Below are 22,404 nucleotides of genomic sequence, written 5' to 3'. Positions count from 1 at the left end.
AGAGGACACTGGAGAAGGGGAGGGACAGGGTCAGCATGCACAGCAGAAGGGACCCAGCTTGGAAGGGGTCCGTGAGCTGGCGGTCCGATTCTTCCAAAATATCTGGGCGGGGCGGATTTCCCCTGGAGAAGCCTGATGCCCTGGTTTCACCTGTGCTGTTAAATTCAGCGGTGTTTTTGTTTTTGAGTGAGGGACTGATCTGTAGCTTTCTATCTAATTAATTCTCTTAACTCTTTTTCTGGAGGTGGAAGGAAAGACTTGGGAGCCAGGAATAATTTCTCTCCTATTCTAGGACCAGCTTTATTTAAGAGAATAAATAGGTAAAGGGGACGCCTGGGTGGCTCAGTCGATTAAGCATCTGCCTTCCGCTCAGGTCATGATCCCAGGGTCCTGGAATCGAGGCCTGCATCGGGCTCCTTGCTCAGCGGGGAGCCTGCTTCTGCCTGCTGCTCCCCCTGCTTGTGCACTCCCTCTCTCTCTGACAAATAAATAAATAAAATCTTAACAAAAACAAAAGAATAGGTAAAGTGGAATGATTTCAAGGAAGCACCCCATTTCCAACTTCTTATCCAACAGCCTCACTCATCAAAGATGCACCAAAATTAAGAACTAAGCACCCTATTAAGGAGGAATGGCCAGTCTCATACTTTCCTGTGTGTCTGCTCAAATTGCTTTTCCAGCAGGGCCGTGACAGCATAGTGGGCGCTGTGGACGGAAGGTTGAGAGCATTGAGCAACGTGGGTGGAGAGAGCGCCTGGATGGGCCTCACACTGGGGGACTTTGAACAGACGGCAGGAGCTCCTGAGGTGCAGGGGAAGAACAGTGACACAGAAAGAAAGAGAGGAGAATGCAACTTACATAGATTTCATCTCGCCCACTTTACCTTTTCTTTTTTAAGTCAGGATGGCTACCGTTTTGTTGTTGGGGGGCCCGTTGCCCACATCATGGTCCTCCCCAGACTGGTCCAATGAGAACCCCAAAGTGCTAAAGGCTGGAGAGGACCCACGAGCAGCTGGGTATAGCAGCTGGAGGGGGCTGGGGATGTCAAGTGCCACATGCGCTCTCTCGGATGGCGAAGAGCAGGACATGAGCCAGACCTGGGAGGAGGCGAGTGGGCTCTGTCTCACTTGGTCAGAGGCATAGGAGCAGGTAGCTTTGCTGAGAAGGGAGCACTTCCTCAAGTCAAGTCCCTGTCCTTGGGACATTCCTGACACAAGGACCCTCTCCTGAGGCCTGATGGGCCCGAGCAGGGTGATGGAGCTTCTTCCCCATGAGGCTCGTTACTGAAGGTTTGGGAGTTTGCCCGTGAGATCGCAGGAGCACAGGTCACCCCTCAACCTGACCCTCAAATGGAAGGGTGTCCTGTCAATGGGTAGACATGAGAGAATGTTGTTTTTATAAGAACTCTGAGGTGGAACTACAGGAGCAGTATACTGGAGTCTCTCCCTCCTTACCCACACGCACACACAAACACACACCACTCTGAGTTTGGTGCCCCGAAGGAAGCACTGCATTTAAATGCTTAGGAGGCTGACTGTGCTGGGGATGTGCTCGGCTTTGAGTCCATTCAGCTACTTCCAGTGGGATGATGTCTCTCTCCATGCAGTTGGGGTGAGGATGCCATGTGCTAAAGCGTGTCTAACCATTTCTCATGGAGTGTGTAAAATGGAGCAGGGACCCCTTAAACATTCTAAACATTGTTTCCTGTCTCCCTTTTTCCCTTCCCAAGAAGCCTGGATGACCAGGTCTCACATGACATAATCTTATCCTCTCACCTCTGACTCTGCCCTGACTTCCTCTGTCCCTTCCAGAAAACACGTGGAGACTCAGACCCCCATGTAAACCAATAGGAGGAGCTAGGCTGGGGGCGTGGTTTGGGACAGGAGGTGGTATGGATTACGGCATCCACCCACCCAGCCCAGTCTAGCCTGAGACCGCTGGGGCTTTAAGAAACTCTCGAGGAAGAGTAAGTACCCAGCTGCCCGCTGATACAGTGGAAGGTGTAGGTTGTGGCCTTGGATGGAAGAGGAAACGAAAATCCTTGAACTTCTGGAGCACTTGATGTTGTCAGAGTCCCTCAATACCCCATTTCGTTACCCCTGTGAACCCCGGAGGATGGGCGCTTGCTTTTTAGCAGCCTGGAGTCACTCGGTAGTCGAAGTAGACTCAGACTCCTAGCTGGAGACAGAAATCCCGGGGTTCCCACATGAGGTCTCGCTGACGGGTTTCCCCGTGCTAAACTTCCTTGACTCTCCTTGGTGTCTCTGCACCTGAGCTCCAGACCCAGCCTGAGCTTGGTTCCCCAGGAGAATGACAGTCAGAGGGGGTAGCTGTGCAGACCTCATGTCACACACCTTCTGTGTGGGTCCACTGAGCCTGTGTCTGTCCTTGCAGGCAGATTCCCCAGGCAACGGCTTCCATGAAGGATGGCAAATGGGAACGGAAGAAGGTGAGTGGCCAGCCCTGCCTCGACCCGCCTGGCTCGGTGCCCAAGGTCCCACTCCTGATGCTTACTGTGGCCGCTTTGCCTTTTGCTTGTTTGGTTGCAGTTCATGGGAACAGAGCTAAATGGAAAGATCCTGGGAATTCTTGGCCTGGGCAGAATTGGGAGAGAGGTGGCCACCCGAATGCAGTCCTTTGGGATGAAGGTAAGAGGTTGGTGAACCCCTTTGACGTGGGGCTTCCTACAGCAGGTTTGGGAGAGAGAAGGTAAAGGCCTTTTCCTCGGAGGGTCTGACCCTCCTTTAGAGCCCCTGACTAAGTTGGCGGTGTAGTCAGGGAAGGGAGGAATGAACTCAAAGTCTGGGCGTGCTTGGTAGAGGTCCGTCAGCTCCAAGTCCCTGTGAAGCAGGGGGTCATGCATCCTGCCCATCTTTTCCTCCCCTGCCACAAGGGCTCTTTGTTTGGCTCTGTCTGTTGCCTGTAATAATTCAGAGACATGGGAGCAAATTTGCAGCCTTCTAGCAGAGCAATTCTCCGTCTACCTTCTAGCTCTGCTCCGTAGTGCAGAAGAGACGGCGTGGTGATTGTGTAAATGCTGTGAGATGATGTTAAGGTGTGGTGGCTGGAGCACCTCGAGTATTGCTCAGAAATCCTCCCTCGCCTGTTTCCCTCCGGCCCCCAGTTCCATCCTATTCTGGTTCTTCTGGTCGAGGGAGGCTTGTCATCCTCCAAGGCCGATCCAGGAGACCTTGCAAAGGGGGAGGCCGCCCAGCCACAGGACGGGACCTGCAGGGGCGGGTGACAGGGAGGCCAGGAGTGCTCGTGGACGTCTCCTTGTTCACCGTTCGCTGTTGGGGGGATGATGTGTTCAAACTGCTGCCAGGAAGGCTTTCGTTAAACAGAAAGGAGAACAGTTTTGACAATCAGATCATTTCTAGAAAAATTGACATAGAGCTGCGGTGGCCTTTTCCCTTTCTCTCCTTCTTCCTCCCTTTCTCTGTGTCCCCCCAGCTTCATAGAGTTAAAAGAAACCTAAGAGATTAACCCTTAATTTTATGTTGATGTCTGGAGTTTGTCTGTTTTTGCTCAGGCCTCCAGCAAAAGGAAGGTAGATAAGAACCCAGGGGGGCATCCCGTGATGCCGCATTGAACATCTTCCTCTCCCTCCTGTCCCTGTTCTCCTTCCACATTTATTTATGCCAGCCAGACGTCTTTCCTAAGCCTCAGCACATTTTTCTAGATCCCTGGGAGAGGGGGAGGCGGCCCGGCAGGATCCACTGATCATGAGAGCAAAGCAAAGCCATTCCCTCCTGTGTAGGGCTGGCCAGGTGCCATATGCAGCACGGAGAGCTTTCTCTTCCTCTTTGAGGGATTAAGGTAAAGGCTTAGCTCACAGAGAATTCTGATCCTCTAAAAGCAGGGGCCTGGGGTTAAGCACGACTCAGAGGGCAATAGCCAAACAGGTGAGCACCTGTTTGAGCAGAGACTTTGGGAAGGCTGTTTGCTCCGCTTCCCCACGGCGCCACAGCACACCGGCGCATGCTAGCTCAGGAGCCTTCGCGATCAAGGACTTGAAACTTTGGGGCAGTGACTTACTGAGACAGAAAGCCCCGCCTCATTTCCGGAGTCATGGAGGTGATGGGTAAGCTTCTCTCCTCCTCTGGCCCCATTCAGCTAAGCAGCTGCTGCCGAGCTGCTTCTGAGAGGCACGGAGGGAGGTGGACCCACCGAGTGGCTGACAGCCCTCGGGCATGTGTGTGACTCAGAGATGTCCGGAGCCTGCTCGTGAATGTGAACCCGCGTGTCCGGGCAGACCACGCACGACACGCCCACATTCCCAGTGTAGCTTAGACGGTGTGGGTGGTTTTGTCTGTCGCACGTTGCTGCTCCCCTTGGGGGTTCTTCTATCTGATGTCCCCAGAGGGTCACTGTAGGCTGTCTTGCTTCTGGGACATGATCTTAGTAAACCACTGAAACATGCCTTGGGATGGTCACCCCCCACCCACCCCCTGCCCCTGCCAGCAGCCCTGGTCATTTTGGAGTAGCCCAGGTGGCCCTCGTTTATACTCTTGGCTCGCCTTGACTGTGCTTCCTAACCTATTTCTGGGTCCAGGTGAATTTTGCCTCGGGGGCAGACAGACGACTGACTGCGTCGTCCAAAGCTCCTCGGCTGGTGTTGGAGCAGTTGGGGAAGAGCGAGATTTTCTAAAGGGCAAGGAGGGAAGATTCTTGAACAAATTGTGAAAGAGACGGTTTATCAGCATCCAGGCAGGAAACAATGATCAGTGTTTACTAAGCACAAGTTGTTTTAAATTGGCCGTGTTCTCTCTTTGGAAACCAGTATTGAACTGATCGATCAGGCCGTCCTTAGGTGTCTCATACCTGGATGATTTAAAATTGTATTTTAATCATGTAGGAGGTGAAGGAATCCTTACAAAAATTGAAATATAAATCCTTATCTCCTTGATTCCCACCCCAGTCCTGGTCTCACAGGTAACCTCAGTTTGGTGTGTATCATCTCAGACTTTTTTCTGTGCGTTTGCAGGGAATGCGTAAGGTTCTATGCCTATAGAAAATAGAATATTGTACATGGTGCTAAGATAAAAATGTATGTCTTGGAGTAAATAAATTTACCATATTTGTAAACTATTGCATGGAATTCTGTTGTGTGGACAAACTGCTTTTTATTTGGCCATTTCCTCAAGGATGGACATTGGAAATGTGGACTTTAGTAAGACATTGGTGAGATCGTTCGTGATACCCTTGGGGTTAAGAGGGAGACTGGGAGCTTGGTGCTAAACGTTTAGTAACTGGTTGAAGGATAGCTCTGTCTCAGTGTGGAGAGAGATGGTACAGGATGGTGCAGGGCTCTGCCTTCTCCACCATTCTCATCAATGGCCTGGGTGACAGGAAGCAGAGAGAAGTGGCTCATTTTTGAGAGTGTGGAACCAGGTCCTAAAACACATTAAGAAGGCTAGAATGGTTGGGCATCCTAATAGGAAGTTTAGCTAGAATCCCTATCAGTGCCCTAAAATGAGCCCCAAAAGCAACTAAACACCTGGATGTACAGGTGTTGTTAAAAGGCTTTTCTAGTGCAGGAGACCTTTGGTTGAGAAAAATGCAGCGTGGTTAACAGTGGCATGGCTGATAGAAAAGGTAATGTGACTTTTGGCAGCATTAAAAGAATTATGACTTCCAGAACAAGGAACGTGACATTCCTCATGCCCTGTACCAGTCAGACTCTCACATGCTCTGTGAGACTGAAAGCTCTGGAGATAGAAGGTGATGGTGAGAGGCTCATGTCTGTTGGGTTGAAGGCACTGGGGTCACTGAGCCCCATCATGACTTGGGCGGCATACTGGGAGGCCGTCAGATAGCTAACGGGCAGTCTATAGAAGAGTCATGCTGTCTAAGGAGTGGATCCGAGGAGGAGCAACGGGCACAAGCCAGAGGGGACAGAGACAGAGCCAGAGCTGGCACCAAACGCAATGGAGAGAGTGAGTATCCCACTTCTGCAGATACACAGGCGGGACTGGTTAAGCACTCGGCCAGTGCGTGAGGATGCGGTGTGAGCACTGGCAGAGAGGGAGAAGCAGATGGCCTTTAAAGCTCTGATATCTCCAAGCACCCATTACCCATGGGCTACGAGTTTCTTTATCGGTCTTTAGCAGTGAGTTCACTGTACGGTCATAGGAAATAGAGCAAAATTACTAAGGACTGTGGTTTGTTGCAGTAACTGGGGAGAACCCTATAATTAAAGACAGAGTGTGGACCAGGAGGCACAGGGGGCCCTGAGTAGTTCCCGTTGGGCCGCTCAGGCAACGCTGCAAAGCACATGAAGATCATCCTTATCACCCCCTTCCCTCCCTGGCCCTGGGGTCTTCCCTGTGCTTTACTCTGTCCCCCAGGCTGTTAGTCACTAATGAGGCTATAAATGGATGACTAACATCCGACCCCTTCCAGAGTATCGTGATTTAAGAGTTGACCCCTTTGTGTCACAGGAGCAATCAGCAGAGACACTTTTGTGCTCAGATGTTGGGGATGGACTGCCCCCTTTCCTTTCCTTTCCTTTCCTTTCCTTTCCTTTCCTTTCCTTTCCTTTCCTTTCCTTTCCTGTCCTTTCCTGTCCTTTCTTTGTCACTATGTGGTCACCCAGGGAAGTGGGGATCCTTAGCCAGCAGGCTTTCCAATGGCGTCTGGGGTGTGCGTGTTGGGGTTGCTTGGGGGAGAGCCCTCCGAGGCTGCCACTCCCCACCAGCACAGGCCTGGAAAGGAATCTTCACGTGCCACCTGTGAGCACCTGCTGACTTGCTCTGAGCCCCATGACCCAGATGTGGGTTTCAGGAGAATTCTGGCAGTCTGTAGCCTGCTGGTGGTCTGAGTTACCCGAGTCTTAAGCTCTATGGTGTTCTTCCCGCCTGAAGCTTTTTCTCAACCCTGTTGCTGGAGAACAGGTGGTACACTTTGCAGACACAGCTCACTGCCGCTGGCGTGTCCCCTAGAATGTGCTAGCCCAAGCCAACAGGCCCAGTCCAGCCAGGGGCTGGGCCTTGTGCTCTCTTACCAAGGGTTCCTGTGCGGAGCAGGCCAGCATCTCTTAAGCTTCTTTGAGGCCAGTGTTGTGAAGAATCCGAAGTCAGCCTGGAGGGATTGGACATTGGACCCGCGGCGCCAGTTGTCGCTGATTCCTTCAGACCCAGCTCATGTTAACTGAGGTCTGCTGTGTCAGGCACTGTGCTCACAATGACCCTTGCGGGATCAATATCCTTACCCCAGGTTTACAGATAAGGAAACTGTGGCCCAGGGCGCTTATATGATAGGTTCAAGATAATAGCACGGGTAAATGATGGAGCCCGGCTTAGCGTCCGGGTCTCCTGACCTTCAGTCTGGTACCCTTTGTCCTGCATCACCACCATTGTCTTCGTTCCTGATCCATGTTGGTTAAACGGTCACTGTGCTCGACCTTTCTCGGGACAAAAGCTCCTCAGGACAGGCAACTCCTATCTCAGTTTGGTAACTGGAATTCCTACTGCCCTGGGGTACTAATTTTTTAAGTTCTTCCCAGAGCCTCAAGTTCTAGAAAGTAACTTAGGGTCACAGGGAGGGAACCCCAGAGAGAGAGTAAGTGGTGGGGCTCTGGGCCTTCACCTCTGCACCCTTGATCAGTTTTTATATTGGGTTTCTGTTTAAGATTCCGTTGTGTGAAGGGAAGAGAGTTCTAATCCTAAGCCAAATGATGGTTAAGCTCCTTTGTTGGAGCCCCTTTACCGTGAAGGCCCCCTGCTCTCCGGCATCTACTGCTAAGCCAGAGGGCCTAGGGTAGCCGTGGTCGGCCTCTCAAGGCTGCCTTCTACGACACCAGCTAGGAGGTGGCCCTGGAGCACTGCTAGAAAAGCTAGGGTTCCCCTGCCGCCCAGCGTCAGGAGTCTGTCCTGAGACTGGGATTCGGGGGGGAACCCCTTTGTGGGTCTCCCTAAGGCTCCTCTGTCGGAATAGTCTTCGGACGGTGCATACCTGGAATTGCTCCAACTTCTGTGTATCAGGACTTCTGACCCTTTCCAGAACATGTCAGGTCTCCTGGGCCCAATGTTACTCTTTCTACTCCCTGTGACGTGGTCTCCTGGTGTAAGAATCCCAGCTCCCAGCTGAGTTCAGCTCCCATCTGCCCTGGGTATCTCCACTGAAAAATGAAAATGGTTTTCTCAGCCAAATTCTTCCCTGCAGTTCTCTGCAGGTGAACAAGAGAAGGCAAGCTGAGTCGGAGCCTGTTGACCGCTGTGGGGGTTGGGTGTCTCCTGCAGCCGCATCTGCTCCCCATTAGCTGCAGGCACCCACCTTGGGGCCCCTGGGCCTGCCCGGCTTGGCCCTCGGGGCCCTGCCTCCGCGCGGCTCCACACTGTTTCTTGGCTCCTGCGAGCCCAGAAGCCCCAGAGTGGCGTGTGCTCGCCTCCATCGGGCTCGGCTTTGTGACCGCTGCTGGTGTTCCCCCTGCTCTCCCCGCTCACGTGAACAAAGTACATCTGGATTAGAGATGAACGGGGCCGTTGTTCCGGGCAGCCTCTGAGCCGGCGGACAAAGACGACGTGGAAGAGTACAGGCAGGGATCCTGGGATCCTCTCTTCCCCCCTGGACACTTCATTGTCCCCGCGGAAACGCGTAGGTTACAGCTGAGGGGATGGCCGTGAGCTTGTGGTCCTACAGCCTCTCCGCCTGAAGCGCCTTCACTTGGCTCTTCCCCTGATGATGGAAAACGTGATCCGAAAGCTATACCTCATTCGTAACCATGTCCGTTTCTTCTCTGGAAGGGCTGAATTTTACATAGAAATCCTGTTTGCCATTATTTTCTAAGATGACTTTTCTATTTCCCCGCAAGGAAATTCAGGATGAGCAGGGGAAACGTTGCAAAACACAGGAAAGCCTGGGGTGCCTGGGTGGCGCAGTCATTAAGTGTCTGCCTTCGGCTCAGGGCGTGATCCCGGCGTTATGGGATCGAGCCCCACATCAGGCTCCTCCGCTATGAGCCTGCTTCTTCCTCTCCCACTCCCCCTGCTTGTGTTCCCTCTCTCGCTGGCTGTATCTGTCAAATAAATAAATAAAATCTTTAAAAAAAAAAAAACACAGGAAAGCCTAAAGGAGGAAAAAATGAATTCCACTACACAGAGTTGGCCGCGGTTAGAGTATCATGCTTTCTGTTGTGTTTGTTTGTTGTTCAATCCCCGGCCACCTCTGAACATTCGAGGGGTCACCTCTCTGCCTCAGTTTCCTCATCTGTAAAATGGGGACATCCTAGTGCCTAATCCATCAGGTCTGAGTTGAAAGCCCCTGGCACAGTAAACGCTAAAGGAATGTTCGCCATTATTAGCTATGACTATGCGTCCTTTCTTCTTCTGAGCCTTATCTTCTCCGACTTTCCTTCTTGCCCTCACCAGTATCTGATGACCTTTGGCAAGTTTCATGAAGCCGATGAAGTTTGTACCCCGAGTTCCCTGCCTGCCTCCCTATCTCCCTCCCTTCTCGGCAGCCTCGGAGAGGTCCCTCTGCTTTGGGGACCCCCTCCTCCTCCACCAGCCCGAAAGAAGGTTCTTTCTGGGTCCTTCCGCATCCACGGTGCCTTTATGTCTCCCTTTTCCGGCCTCTTGATGTGCTCGCTCCCCCTCCCTGTCAAACCTGCCTTACTGAAAGGATCCATCCTTAGTCGTTCAGACCTCTGTGTGGTAAGTCACCAAGTTATGCCTTCCAAGACTAGATGCATTTGAAGCCTTATTAAAAGGAACTTCAAGAGGGGACCAGACTCTGCCTGCTGGTGCTTCAGCAAATCCACCCCACCCCCCCCAAACAGTGACTGGTCTTGGTCTCCTTGCTAACCCTGCTCGGCGCCACTGCCCCCACCTGCTTCTTTCTCACTCTGCACAAGTAGTCAGGGCCCCTGCCTGTTTTCTGGCCCTGAGGGTCCTCGGCTGCAGCCAGCCTGTCCTCCCTTGCCTGGTTGTACCCTAAGAGCGCATCACTGCTCCCCACGTGGCTGTCCTCCCTCTCCGGACTCCCTGCTTGCTAGGGGTTTTTGAGCTCCACCTTATCCGACCATACACACACGTGTGTGCACGTACACACACGCACACACACGCCGCTCTTGCGTCTGTTCGTGGTTAAGAGCTTAGAGGTAAACAAACCTCCCTTTGTACTCTGGGCCTGCCCCTCCTGATGTGTGAGCCCCACTTTCTTCATCTGTAAAGTAGAATAGTAGCAACCCTTACTGTGAGAAGTAAGCCGGCATTTGGAACGGCTTAGCAGTAGTGCTTGGTAAGTGTTCAATAAATGGCCACCATTATTAATAATACCAATACTAATAAGGAACAGTGACGTTTGCTCTTGTCTTTGTCTCTTTCTTACTTCTGACCAGACTATAGGGTATGACCCCATCATTGCCCCAGAGGTCTCGGCCTCCTTTGGTGTCCAGCAGCTGCCCCTGGAGGAGATCTGGCCTCTCTGTGACTTTATCACTGTGCACACACCTCTCCTGCCCTCCACCACAGGTAGGTGTGTCCCTGCTTGTGGGTCAGCCACAGAAGCCACGGACCAGATAAGGGTGGGCTCTCAGTCTGGGCCTTCTGCACACACCGGGGACTAGGTCCCTCGAGCACGGAGTGATGCTTTGCTGGCTGGCCCTGCCTCACACAGAGGAGGGATGAGCTAGCTGGAAACGTGTGGGGTGAGCTGGCTCCATGGGTACGACCAGTGACCCCATGGGTTTTTCCTGGGGCTGCAGCTTCCCTTTCTGGTTCCAGGACCTACTCAAAGCACTAGTATCTCAGGGACTTCTAGGATGTTTCTAAACTGAGTTTGGTCTAAATCCAGAACAGGGACTGTTGCCCCAGAGCCACTGAGAAGGGAGCAGTGAGACCAGAGAGGCTGTGGGCCTGCAAGGAAGGAGCAAGGGCGAGGCAGGGAGGGCCTCTGGCACCGGTGCTGCAGGAGAGCTCTTTCCTCTTTCCAGGCCTGCTGAATGACAGCACCTTTGCCCAGTGCAAGAAGGGGGTGCGCGTGGTGAACTGCGCTCGGGGAGGGATTGTGGATGAGGGGGCCCTTCTCCGGGCCCTGCAGTCTGGTCAGTGTGCTGGTGCCGCTCTGGACGTGTTTACAGAGGTGAGTAGCTGGGGGAGGTGGGGGGCACTGAGCAGAGGGGCCCAGGACTGAGAAAGCCCAGTATGCACAAAGGCCTTTGGCTTCAGGGCTCTGGCATCCATGGCAAACAGGAGAAATTCTGATGGTAAAAATAACGCCGTTGTGGTTTTGGGAGCCCTTGTGGGACGTAGTGTGGAGGCAGCCATGTTGTCTTTTGCAAAACCCAGATTTTAGCTAGGACCCAATTCCTGGTCTCAGGCTCCCTGGACTGCTGCCATGTGGGTAACTCCAGGGAGGACAGTGCAGCAAATCTGTTCTGAGGTTGAGGATTTGGGGCAGGATTTAATGTATTAGTAGAGGTCTTTGTTGCCAAGAAGACATTCCACCCAGAGTCTGTTGGCTTTCCTTGCCTTCCTCTCTTCTGGGGAGGAAAGGCAGCCTGAGGACAATGGCTAGGAGCGCTTCCCTGGGCCCTGTGGGGGCTGCTCTCCCTGTCTCTCTGTCAGAGACAGAGACTCCGTCTTTGCTCACCCATCCCCCCACCTGCTCTTACCCCAGATGGAATGATGGACAGTGCATTTCCACCCGAATCCTCTAGGCCTCTCTTAAAAGTCCTGCCACCAGCATCACAGATCCAGGGGAAAGATCACGGATTTTGGCTCAGGCGGTGGAGGGTTGCTGGTGACCTGCGGTGGGGCCTTGGCAAGTCCCCGGCCCTCTCTGAGCCCTGTTGCCCTCACTGTGTTTTCCCTGCCCAGAGCACACAGTGCATGGGGTTGGTACCCCTGGTCATCTTTCTCACATAGATGCTACGCTTCTTGAAGGTGAATCGGCGGCTGGCCCTCACTGTACTGCCATTCCCTGGCTCAACGCCTTCCCCTGGCTCTCTCTGGCCTTCTCGTGGCACTTGCTACTATGTGGGCAACACTCACAGGCCCAGGTGGCCAGAGAAGGGGCCTGAGTGACATTCCCAAGGGCAGTACATTGTGGTCAGTAAGCAGAAGGGGTGGAAGGGATGCTGGAGGGTGGGCAGAGGAGCCCAGGTGGCCCACCTGTCGTGGTGAGAGCCAGGGTGGGGCAGCTGTGCAGAGGGCCTATGAAGAGCCTGTTGCCGTGAGGAGCCGACTGTAAACGCTATAAGGCTTCAGGGGCGAGGGGGAGCTCAAGGGAAAAACCCGTAACAGAGCAGCAGCTTCCACTGGCTGAGAACCTCCTGTGTTACTGGTTCGCAACCTGCACGAAGTGTTGTGAGGTACGTAGTATTAGCCCATTCTATAGATGTGGAAGTTGAGGCTCAGAGGTACAGATTTACTCAAAGGGACATAGGTGTAAGCAGAGCCGAGAGGTGAATCCCGTCCATGGCTCTGTCCACTCTGCTGTGGAGGGACACTGACGAGGAAGGCGGTTGTCAAAACCCGTGATGTCCCCGGCAAAACTGAAGTAGAAGGCATCCTCACCCCAGCCCTCCTCTCCTCCAACTTCCCTGGGCGGCCAACCGAGAGGTGTCCCTTTCTGGGCAGGAGCCACCACGGGACCGGGCCTTGGTGGACCATGAGAGCGTCATCAGCTGCCCCCACCTGGGCGCCAGCACCAAGGAGGCCCAGAGCCGCTGTGGGGAGGAGATCGCCATCCAGTTTGTGGACATGGTGAAGGGGAAATCTCTAGCGGGCGTGGTGAGTATGGCCAAGTGGGGCTGGGGTCCAGAGGTCAGAGGAAGGAGCAGGGTGGGGGAGGGCGTTTGGTTTTGGGGAATGGCAACAGCTCTGGTGAGCAGTGGTGTTGACCAGATTCAGCCCTGGGAGCAGAAGATAAGGACTCCTCTGAAGGCAGCCCTCTGGGTGGGGCAGCAGGAGCCCCAGTCCCTAGCCTTGCTGGCTGCAGCCTGCAGCAGGGAGGCTGCCCAGCCCTGCTAGATTGTAGCCTTGCTGCAGAGCCTGTGGCGCTTCCCAGGGTCCAGGCTCCAGAGAAAGGCTCCTTTGTTCTCCACATGCCTTGGGAGTGAAGGAGTGTGGCTTGGGTGATGCTGGATGCTGTGGGGAGCGGCGGGTGGGGGACTGGCCTGTGGAGAAGCGTGTCAGGGCCCTCTCTCACCTCCTAGGCCTGAGCGTTCCTTTTTACTGTGTCCATCTTAGAACCCCAGGCAGGGTGTGCCCACCCCCAGAATGAACCCTCCAAGCCCCCTTTCTGTCCTCAAATCATGGCCTAATGTCCCCACTTTTTGTTTTAGCTCACCCTGGCATGTTTCTCCTCCAAGCTTCACCTGACTTATACTTCCAGTCCCGTCTCATTCAGTCAGTCTTCGGATGTTCCTTAAGCTCCAGAGGGTACCAGATGCTGTTATAGTCCTTTGGGGGACACAGAGATGAATAAGGAAAGCATAGCTCTCCTTGCCACCCCTTCACAAAGACTTGCTTGGCCTTTCCAGCCCAGTTTCAACCCTTTTGCAATGAACCACGTTCTCTCTTGTTGTTAAGATTTCCTGAGTTTGTATCTTTAAATTCCGAATTCTCTGAGGACACAAAAGCCAGGGTGTAAGCTTCTCTATAGCTCACGTGGCTCTGCTCTAGGAGAAACAGCCCGGAACAAGGCGGGGGCAGGGCTGAGGCTGGTCCCTGACCTTCCTGGCTGACCCTCAGCTGGGGATTTTCATTGCTGAGGACAGAACCGTAGCAGGAGAGACACAGGGTGCTTTGTTCAGGCTGCCAGCCCTGGTTTGATAGCCCAGCTCTCCAGGCCACCCAGCCTTCTACACCCTGAGAGAGTAAGGGAGCCGGCTACTTCCCTGAAGGACCCCTCAGGGCCAGCCATAGGACGGCGGTCGATGACGATGCTTGGCCTGTCCATGCGTGTGCCTCTCCCCTCTCTACTCTGCGTCTCTTGGCTCCTCAGAGTGGGGGACACTTTCTCACCCTTTGCATCTCTGGCTTCTGAGCAGCTCTCCCCAGGTGACGCGCTGGGACCGAAGCTGAGCCTTGGGCTGGGGTCAGTGTCAGCCAGTCAGGGCTGCGCCTTTCCCTTCACAGCCCTTTGCCAGGCAGGTCTCTGCCCTCACTGTTGCAGCCCTGGGAGTTACCATGGTGTCATTAGGTAGTGGTGGCATTCCCAGCCTTTTCGTGAAGGGGACACCTTACCACCAGCTCCGTCAAATGGAATCGCACACTGTTCCCATCTTCTATCGGAGCTAACATCTCCTGGTCGAGTCGTTACACTTGGGCAAATTTCAGTCTCCACCCAAAGTGACTGGCTGTCCTACAGTAGGCTGCTGTTAGAAAGAGATTTGTGTCACATGGGAAATGTCTAATTCTTCTCTGTGTCCTCTCCAGTTCAGTTTTGTCGTAACCTCAGACACAGACGAGCATTAGGGTCAGGTTGGTGCTCAAAGGCTCCTGACTCTTGAAGCCCTTCCGTTGGTTCTCTAGACCTGCCGTGAGCACCCTCGGGGCGGGTTCCACAGGTGCTGCCTGGAGGACATTGCCTCCACCTGCTGCAGCCTCAGCCCAGCCCACTGGCACGCGGCACTTCATCTCTGCTCCCAGCAGCTGGCCTGCCTTCGTCCCACCTCCTGGTTCACTGCTGGTCTTTCCTGTGTCCTCTTGGAGAGGAGCTGGGGGAGCCCTGACATGGGAGCCCTCGAGCCAGGCTGCCGGCCACGCAGAAGTGCCGGCAGGGACGCCCTGCCTCCTTGACCGTTTCCAACATTGGCAGCCTGTTTGATTCGTATCAAACCCCGCGTTTCGAATTAAATCCCTCTTAGATTCTTTGGTTCTGTTTACAAGTTGACTCACGAAAGTGGCCAATGTTTAATTCAAAGCCAGACCATCATGAACCACAGAGTGGAATCCAGATTTTGACCCGGGACAAGCTGGCTTTGTTATCAAGCTGTCCAGACCCTAGACTTACAACTTTAGAAGGACAGGGGCATTTGTCCCCTTCAGCTGCCCAGCATGCCTCGTGGTGGACTCCCCACGGGCCGACGTTTGAAGAGTGATAGGATCATTAAGAGTATGTGAATCCAGCTTTATAAATCGTGCTATTTGGTCAGAGTGATTAATGACACCCCATTTTTTTCGTTGAGGTATAGAGTAAAAAGGCAGGCATCTTGGAGCGACCTACCTTAAGTGATCCGTGACTGAACACCCATCTTACGTCAGAGACCCACCTTCCTATTGTGCTGTCCAGACCTTTCCCCAGCACAGGAAAACCAGTGTCCCGTGGAGGGGGTGCACAGTTCAGTGGGTGGGAGAAATGCCTTCTTCCCCCTTCTGGCAATTTGGGATGGTCTTAGCCTTTTGTGCTCTTTTCTGGCTCTATAGCTCTCCCAAGCTAAAGGCACAGGTCATTGTCTTGTTGGTGGCTGATGGAAGTTGTCTCCACGCTCCCCACCCCCAGGCACCCGAAACAAGGATGGCCCTGTGCCTTCTGCTCTCCAGGTGGAGCTGTGTTTAGGAGCCCCGCCTCTTCCTGACCTCAGCTCTGCTTCCCCTTCTGTGCAGGTGAATGCCCAGGCCCTTACAAGCGCCTTCTCTCCACATACCAAACCTTGGATTGGTCTGGCAGAAGCTCTGGGGACCCTGATGAGAGCCTGGGCGGGATCCCCCAAAGGGACCATCCAGGTGGTAACACAGGGTGAGCTGGGGACACTGCAGAGGGAGGGGAAGAGGGTTGTGTCTGCAGCAGGTCACAGACAGTGAAGGGCTGGGAAGTGGCTTGACCCTGGTCCTTGGGACTCCATGTCTCACTTGCTACCCAGTGGGGACTGAGGGGAGGGGTACAGAAAATCACTGGGAAATGTATGTGATTTTCACAGATCACGTTTATATAGTGCTTTTAAGATGTCCATGTTCTGGGTTCAAGAGCAACCTCCACGAGAGACAGAGTTTCATGGGAGAGACCACAGGATGGGTGGAGGGAGGCCCAGGTGAAGCGATGGGTCTGATTGATTCTGGGTCTGACCCAGCGGGTGGTTCTCAGGAGCCTCTGCTCGGCTGGGGAGCGGGAGCGAGGACAGCGCCCTAGGTGTCTGTCCTCAGGTCCTGGGCAGGCTCTGGCCACTTTTGCAGCGGCTCCAGCCTGTGCAGATGTTGTTGAGAGACTGGGGAAGGCTCTAGTTCCCTAAACCCTGCCAAGGCTTGTCCTCCCTATGGCCCGTTGAGCATCTGCTCACTTAGGGGGAGCTCGGGGGTGGTGAGACCCTGGGCGTTGCCGGTAATAGGCCAGGTCAGAGCTGGGGGGTCCCCAGAGGAAACCAGGCAGGGAACTGGGTGCAGTCCCTGGCTCTGGGCCTTCCAGAGGGAAGCAGATGGACCTGGCTGGTTGGGGTTGGCGCCCCCAGGGCAGTGAGGAGTCGGTGACCCGAAGCTAGGTGTCGCTCCTGTGTTGCTCAATAAACAGCGACCTCAAGGTAGTTTCTCTGTCCCCAGGAACATCCCTGAAGAATGCTGGCAACTGCCTAAGCCCCGCAGTCATTGTCGGCCTCCTGAAAGACACTTCCAGTCAGGCGGATGTGAACTTGGTGAACGCCAAGCTGCTGGTGAAAGAGGCTGGCCTTAATGTACGTGTCCCCCCGGCCCCTTGCCTTTCCTGTTGGCGCTGTCTTTCTCTCCTGCTTTTTCAGAGCAGGCTCCCAGCCCTGCTCGGGCAGTGGGAGCCCTGGGGGCAGGTCCTGCTGTTGACACCGTCCACCTGTGACAGGCAGCCTGACTTTCTCCATCTGCCAAGCGGAAATACCGCCTTCCTCTGAGTGTCTCTACGAGTGAACCAAACGCTCGTGGAAGTGCATTGTGTATCTGTGCCCTGTGCACGGGAGGGGGCGGCGGCGCCCGCATTTACCGCTGGGGAGCGCGAGGAGCCGGGCTATCTCCGGCCGGAAGCTGGGAGGTGGCCCAGCACATGCAGCTTCTGACTCCATCCAGGGCTCTGCTTAGCACAGCACCCAGGCTCTTGATCAGCTTGCCACCTCTGGAGGTTAGCAGCGTGTCCTCTTAGTCTCTGCTGCCTTCACGCCGACCCTTTGGGGTCTTCCACTCTGGCTCCCTTTTTAGGTCACAGGCTGTGTCTCTCAGCCAGTGGGAGCTGGCAGGATCGATGGGCAGCGGAGCTCCTGTGTCTCCCCCCCTCTGCTCCCCCTTCCACTAGGCCACTGACTCTGTTCCAGTAGCAGTGAGCAGGAGGGGCCAGGCTGGGTCGGCCTCTGGGGCAGGTCTGCCTCTCTTCCTGCTTCTTCCCAGCTCCCAGCCTTCACCTGGACCTGGCAGACCTCTCCTAGCCCTCTCTTGAGGGAGGCCATGGACTGTCCCAGGAAGCTAATGCTCAGGGGTGCCAGGCTGGACCCATTTGCCCTCTTCTCCAGCCCTGAATTGCTGAGCGTGTTCACCAGGCTGCAGCCCTACAAATTGGCTGTTAGGTGGACGCAGATGGTGGGTGCGATGCAGCTGGGAGGCATAACTGTGCCTCCTTACCTTCTCCCTGCAGGTAACCACCTCCCACAACCCTGCTGTGCCCGGGGAGCAGGGCTGTGGGGAAGGCCTCTTGACCGTGGCCCTGGCAGGTACCCCCTACCAGGCTGTGGGCTTGGTCCAGGGCACCACACCTGTGCTACAGGCGCTCAACGGAGCCGTCTTCAGACCAGAGGTGCCTCTCCGCAGGGGCCTGCCCCTGCTCCTGTTCCGGGCTCAGCCGTCTAATCCTGTGATGCTACCCACCACGATTGGTGAGGAGGGTGCGGGGCTTGCCTGTGTCCTTGGAGCAGGTGTGTGTGTGTGTGTGTGTGTGTGTGTGTGTGTGTGTGTGTGTGTGTGTGTGTGGCAGGGGAGGGGGGTCTCTCCCGGGATTCCATGGTTCCATGGACCTTTGCCTCCTTTAGCCCCACTCCGTCCCTCAGGGCATTTCTGGATCTGCTGCATACAGAGGGTCTGTGAACATTTGGGAAGGGGATACAGAGTTCAGAGGTGGCAGAACCACGTGGCAGGGGTAGAACCCCAAAGCCCATATTAACTGGCCCGCTCACCATCGTGAAGCACGCAGTGCGGACCTGCCTGCAGGGCTGTGTCCCAGGAACTCCGAGCCTGTGAGTGCAGGTTTCCTTCTTCTGGCCTCAGGCCCTGGGGGCTAGCCTGACTGCCGCAAAACACGTCAGGGCGTTCGCTCTAGCAGTCATGGACATCTTGGACCTGCCCCAGGACCCTGGCTCTGGGCCACAGGGAGTTTTGGAGCACTTTCAGGTTTGGCAGAATGCGTCCGCAGACCTCAGAAGGCCTAATTTCACCATCCTTGCCAGCTGACTAGAGGAACTTTCCCCTGCTTTTCTCCTTCGCTCTTGGTCTGGATGAAACTGAAGACCAGCAAGTCAGGAGATTGCTCTAAGCAATTCGTGGCCGATCATTCCTCCCCTGCCTGGCCTGGTGGTCACGGTGTCCGTGCAGAGTCTCTGAATAGTGAGGGGAGCTGGGCAGGTGCCCTGTTCCATCTCTTCGCTCTTTGATTCTGAGACCATCACCCCCCATTGCAACTTTGATCACAGGGGTCCAAGGCTTCTGACCCCGCTCCCAGCCTCTTGCTTCTCCTTCCCCCGTGCCCTGTGCCAACCAGCGGTTTTCCTATCTACTTCCAGGCCTCCTGGCAGAGGCAGGCGTGCAGCTGCTGTCCTACCAGACCTCAGTGGTGTCAGATGGGGAGACCTGGCACGTCATGGGCATCTCTTCCCTGCTGCCCAGCCTGGAAACATGGAAGCAGCATGTGACTGAGGCTTTCCAGTTCCACTTCTAAGCTTGGGGGGCTTTTCTGAAGAAACCTGCCCACTGTGATCAACAGAGAGAGGAGATCCACATTCCTTAGGCTGACGCTGCTTACTCTGCAGAGCTTGGCTGACCCCTGTAGTGCAGTGATAACCACCCAATAAAGAGCCCACCCCAAATCTCCGTGAGTTTCTGTTATTACCCTGGAGAGCCACCAGAGGGCAGCCGTGGGCCGTGTTTGCGCTGCAGGAGGGTAGGGGGTGTGGAGAGAGATGGGGGTGGGCAAAGTTCATGCCTCCGTGTGTGCTCAGAAGAGGGATCCCTCTCTTGTCTGTCTCTGAGGTGGTTCAGAGGCATTTTTACAGGCACACAGCTCAGTATTTCAGATTCCTGTGGTATTTCAGACCCCTTCCTTCTGGGAATAGACATGCACATTAATAAACATATCAGCAAAGATGCACGGCGCTTCATGCCAGGCACCAGGCTGGGTGATGCCCGAGAGGAGGGTTAAAACCCAGGCCGTTCCCAACGAAGTCCCCATTCGGTGGGAGGGACAGCACATAGGCCCCCAGGTGTGTATGAATTCTGTGGAGTCCAGAGGAGAGTGATTTGAGCTTGGGATGGTGTCTGATATGTTTGGAAGGTTTCACAAGGGAGAGAAGGTGCGTAAGGCGTGAGGCATGAGAATATTCGCCTATTCCACAAAGCCAGCTCGGTATGGGTTGGACAGTATATTACTTGACTTTTTTTTAAAAAAGATGATTTTCCTGAACCATGACAGAATGGTACTCCCTGACCCTAAGGGTTTCACCTGTTGAGGGTTTCCCCCACTAGTAGGGGATGATCCATCCCTACCTTGGGCTGTATAGCATCAGCTTTTGAGACTCCCGACCAAGAAGGTGGGACCAGGGTAGCTGTTGGGCACTGGCGGGCGTGAACCCACCACTTTGGCCTCTTTGTGCCGTGATTGAGCAAAATGTCTACGAGAACCACCAGGAATCAGTGGCTGCCCTGTGATTGCAGTGCCCTTGGAGAGCAGATGTGTCTGGCCTGGCTGTAGCAGACCTGGAAGTGGATGGGCCATCAAGAAATGTTTAATTCTCCTAAACCTTTGTTTTCTCATCAGTAAGAGGGATGGAAGGCCTCAGAGCCCCAGCGAGAATTAAAGGGATTAAAACATGGTTTACGGGAAGTGCCCAAGGCACTTGGTGAACACGGGTGTCTTCCTCCCTTTGAGAGAGGACAGCAGTCTCCCTCAGTCTCTCATTGATCTCCTTGCACAAAGGAGTCCTTCCCTTGAGGCCACTGATCCTAGAAAAACAGGCTGAGATTGATGGAGTTAACTCAAAATTTGAGCTCAATATTCAGTCTCTCAGCCTCTCTCCAAAATTCCCTGGACACACCATACTTGGTGCTCAAAGGTGGTCAGTACAAGTTCTGGGAGCTCAAATTACTTGAGCATCTCCGAATAGCCTTCTAGCCTTGGGTGGCATGAGAGGGCCTGGGACAATCTCCTTGCACCCCCCTGTCCTGCGACTATCCACATAACTCCCAGATCAGAAAGGGCAAGATTCTTACAAGCCAGCTGGTGCCCTGCAGAGGGTGCTGTTTCCTCAGCGTTGCTCTGTGGTTGGTGGCATCTCTGCACCTCAATTTAGAGTGTAATGTCCTCCCGTGTGCCTGTGCACCTTGGCTGGGAAGCAGAGCTGTGCCGGCAGCTCGGCGATGGACACAGTGGGCTGGCCGTTCTTCACGTCCAGTTTAATACGACATGTGCTGCACTCTCACTCAAGACGAGTGTCCTTATCTAACGATCCCTTCATCCTCTTTCCTGCTCCAAGTCAGCCAGGGCAATTTCTTGCCTCCGCAGGGAAATTCCTTTTTTTTTTTTTTAAGATTTTATTTATTTATTTGAGAGAGAAAAAGCACGAGTGGGCAGAGGGAGAAGCAGACTCTCCTCTGAGCAGGGAGCCCAATTCGGGGCTCGATCCCGGGACCCCGGGATCACGACCTGAGCCAAAGGCAGACGCCCAACCAACTGAGCCGCCCAGGTGCCCCCACAAGGAAATTCTTTACCTGCCACTGTTATCTGGACAAAGAAACAAATGATAAGGAGCAGACCCGAGGGTGACCATGGGACAGGGCAACTGGAAATCCTTCCTGCCTATGCTGACCTTATAGAGGGGGGAGGGCTTTGTTCAACAGGCAGCAGGAATCCATTTCAATGACGTGCTCCCAGAGCTGCGAGAGCAAGGCCCAGGGCTCAGTACCAAAACTGGTGAAGAAGGGGACTTGAGAGGGGCCAGGAACCTCTGTCTGTGTGGTGGAGGGAATGACCAATGGCATACTTGAACCAGGGCTGATAATCAGCTGGTGTGCCTGGGGCACGGGCAGCATCCATTCAATCTGTCAGCACCCTGACATTCTCATTGTCAAATCTTACTCTTACTCCCACATCGTGTCCAAATGAGCCCTGAGTGGATGCGGGCCTGGCACTGGCCCTGGGTGATATGGAAGGTCCTGGTTGCTAAGGCTGATGGAGGCAGTTTCAGCACCAAGACCCCACAGTGAACTCCGTATGGAGAGAAGGCAAGGCCCAGAGACTTATCTCGAGGACTCTAGTGATTAGGAGCTTTTTGCCCATGACTACAGACGCCACTCCGGAGATCTTACGAAAGGCATCGTTGTCCTAGCAGGAATGCCATCTAGAGTAAGGGCCTCCAGACAGCTTGCGGAGGAGTGGGCAGCTAGGGCCGGCAGAGAGGGTGTAACAGCGAAGCTGGTGTAACAGAAGCAGCTCGGCATGCACCTGGAGAGAGGGCTGGGGAGGTCAGCCGATGCTGCATTAGCTGCTCAATTCGGGGTTTATCTCGGATCTTCTGGTGCGTGTGGGGACATGAACAGCCTTGGGCAAGCAGTGAAGTGGGCTGGCTTGCATCTCATTCCCATGGGCCCTGTGCCCTGTTATCCCTAGCACCCACGTCCCGGCCAGCCCTGTTCCCCACGAAAGGAAGCTAGCTTCTCTCCTGCAAAGCGGGGCAGCTGAGGAAGCTTTTTGAAAGACCTGGTATCCTCTGTCCTCCTCCCGGACCCCTCCCCAGCTCAATTCCCACCCCCCTGAACCCTTGCTACTTTATAAGACGGTCCTGGAAAAGGCAGTGCCCTAACCCAAGGGAGAAAAATCAGTCTCTAGCAGAAGCATTCCCTGCAAGGTATCAAACTCTCTTCTTTGGCTGGAGGAGCCAAAAGTATGCTGCATTCACCTCTGTGCTGTGTGTATTTGCCCAGATAACACTGGCACGGCCTGAGCAAGGAGCGGAGGCCACCCTTGAGGGCATCTCTCCCCGGTCTATAGGCGGCGTCTTTAGATAAGGGAAGGAAGCTGGGCGCAGAGGCTGTGTCCCCACCTTTGTTCCCCTTGCATTTTGGAGAATGGAATGAGATGGGGGAGGGTGTGTGAGGTGAGAGCTCAGAGGTTTTCCAGTGGTGGGGGCAGGTGGGGGGGCAGGGAGAGTGGGGCCCTCAGAGCCGGAGAGGGGGCGACCGGCAGGCTCCTCAGCATGTCAGCTGGTTCGTGTTTTGTGCCTCCTTCTCTAACGTTTGCATT

General features: G+C 54.5%; 1 protein-coding gene across 1 annotated transcript in view; it reads left to right on the top strand.

The window, feature by feature from the left end:
• Positions 1-18,976, top strand: part of PHGDH (phosphoglycerate dehydrogenase) — a 30,120-nt gene extending 11,144 nt beyond the window's left edge. The window contains exons 4-12 of the mRNA XM_026483631.4: positions 2,395-2,449; positions 2,550-2,648; positions 10,343-10,475; positions 10,937-11,085; positions 12,585-12,737; positions 15,558-15,690; positions 16,485-16,615; positions 17,536-17,773; positions 18,674-18,976. Of these exons, the coding sequence (XP_026339416.1) occupies positions 2,395-2,449; positions 2,550-2,648; positions 10,343-10,475; positions 10,937-11,085; positions 12,585-12,737; positions 15,558-15,690; positions 16,485-16,615; positions 17,536-17,773; positions 18,674-18,828 (1,246 nt within the window). The 3' untranslated portion in view covers positions 18,829-18,976. The remainder of the gene's footprint in view (positions 1-2,394; positions 2,450-2,549; positions 2,649-10,342; positions 10,476-10,936; positions 11,086-12,584; positions 12,738-15,557; positions 15,691-16,484; positions 16,616-17,535; positions 17,774-18,673) is intronic.
• The last annotated feature ends 3,428 nt before the right edge of the window (positions 18,977-22,404 follow it).

This window comes from Ursus arctos, unplaced genomic scaffold (assembly GCF_023065955.2).
Source record: "Ursus arctos isolate Adak ecotype North America unplaced genomic scaffold, UrsArc2.0 scaffold_12, whole genome shotgun sequence".
Taxonomy (NCBI): Eukaryota; Metazoa; Chordata; class Mammalia; order Carnivora; family Ursidae; genus Ursus; species Ursus arctos.
Note: the sequence above shows the minus strand (reverse complement) of the source record. Positions and strands in the feature narration are given on the sequence as shown.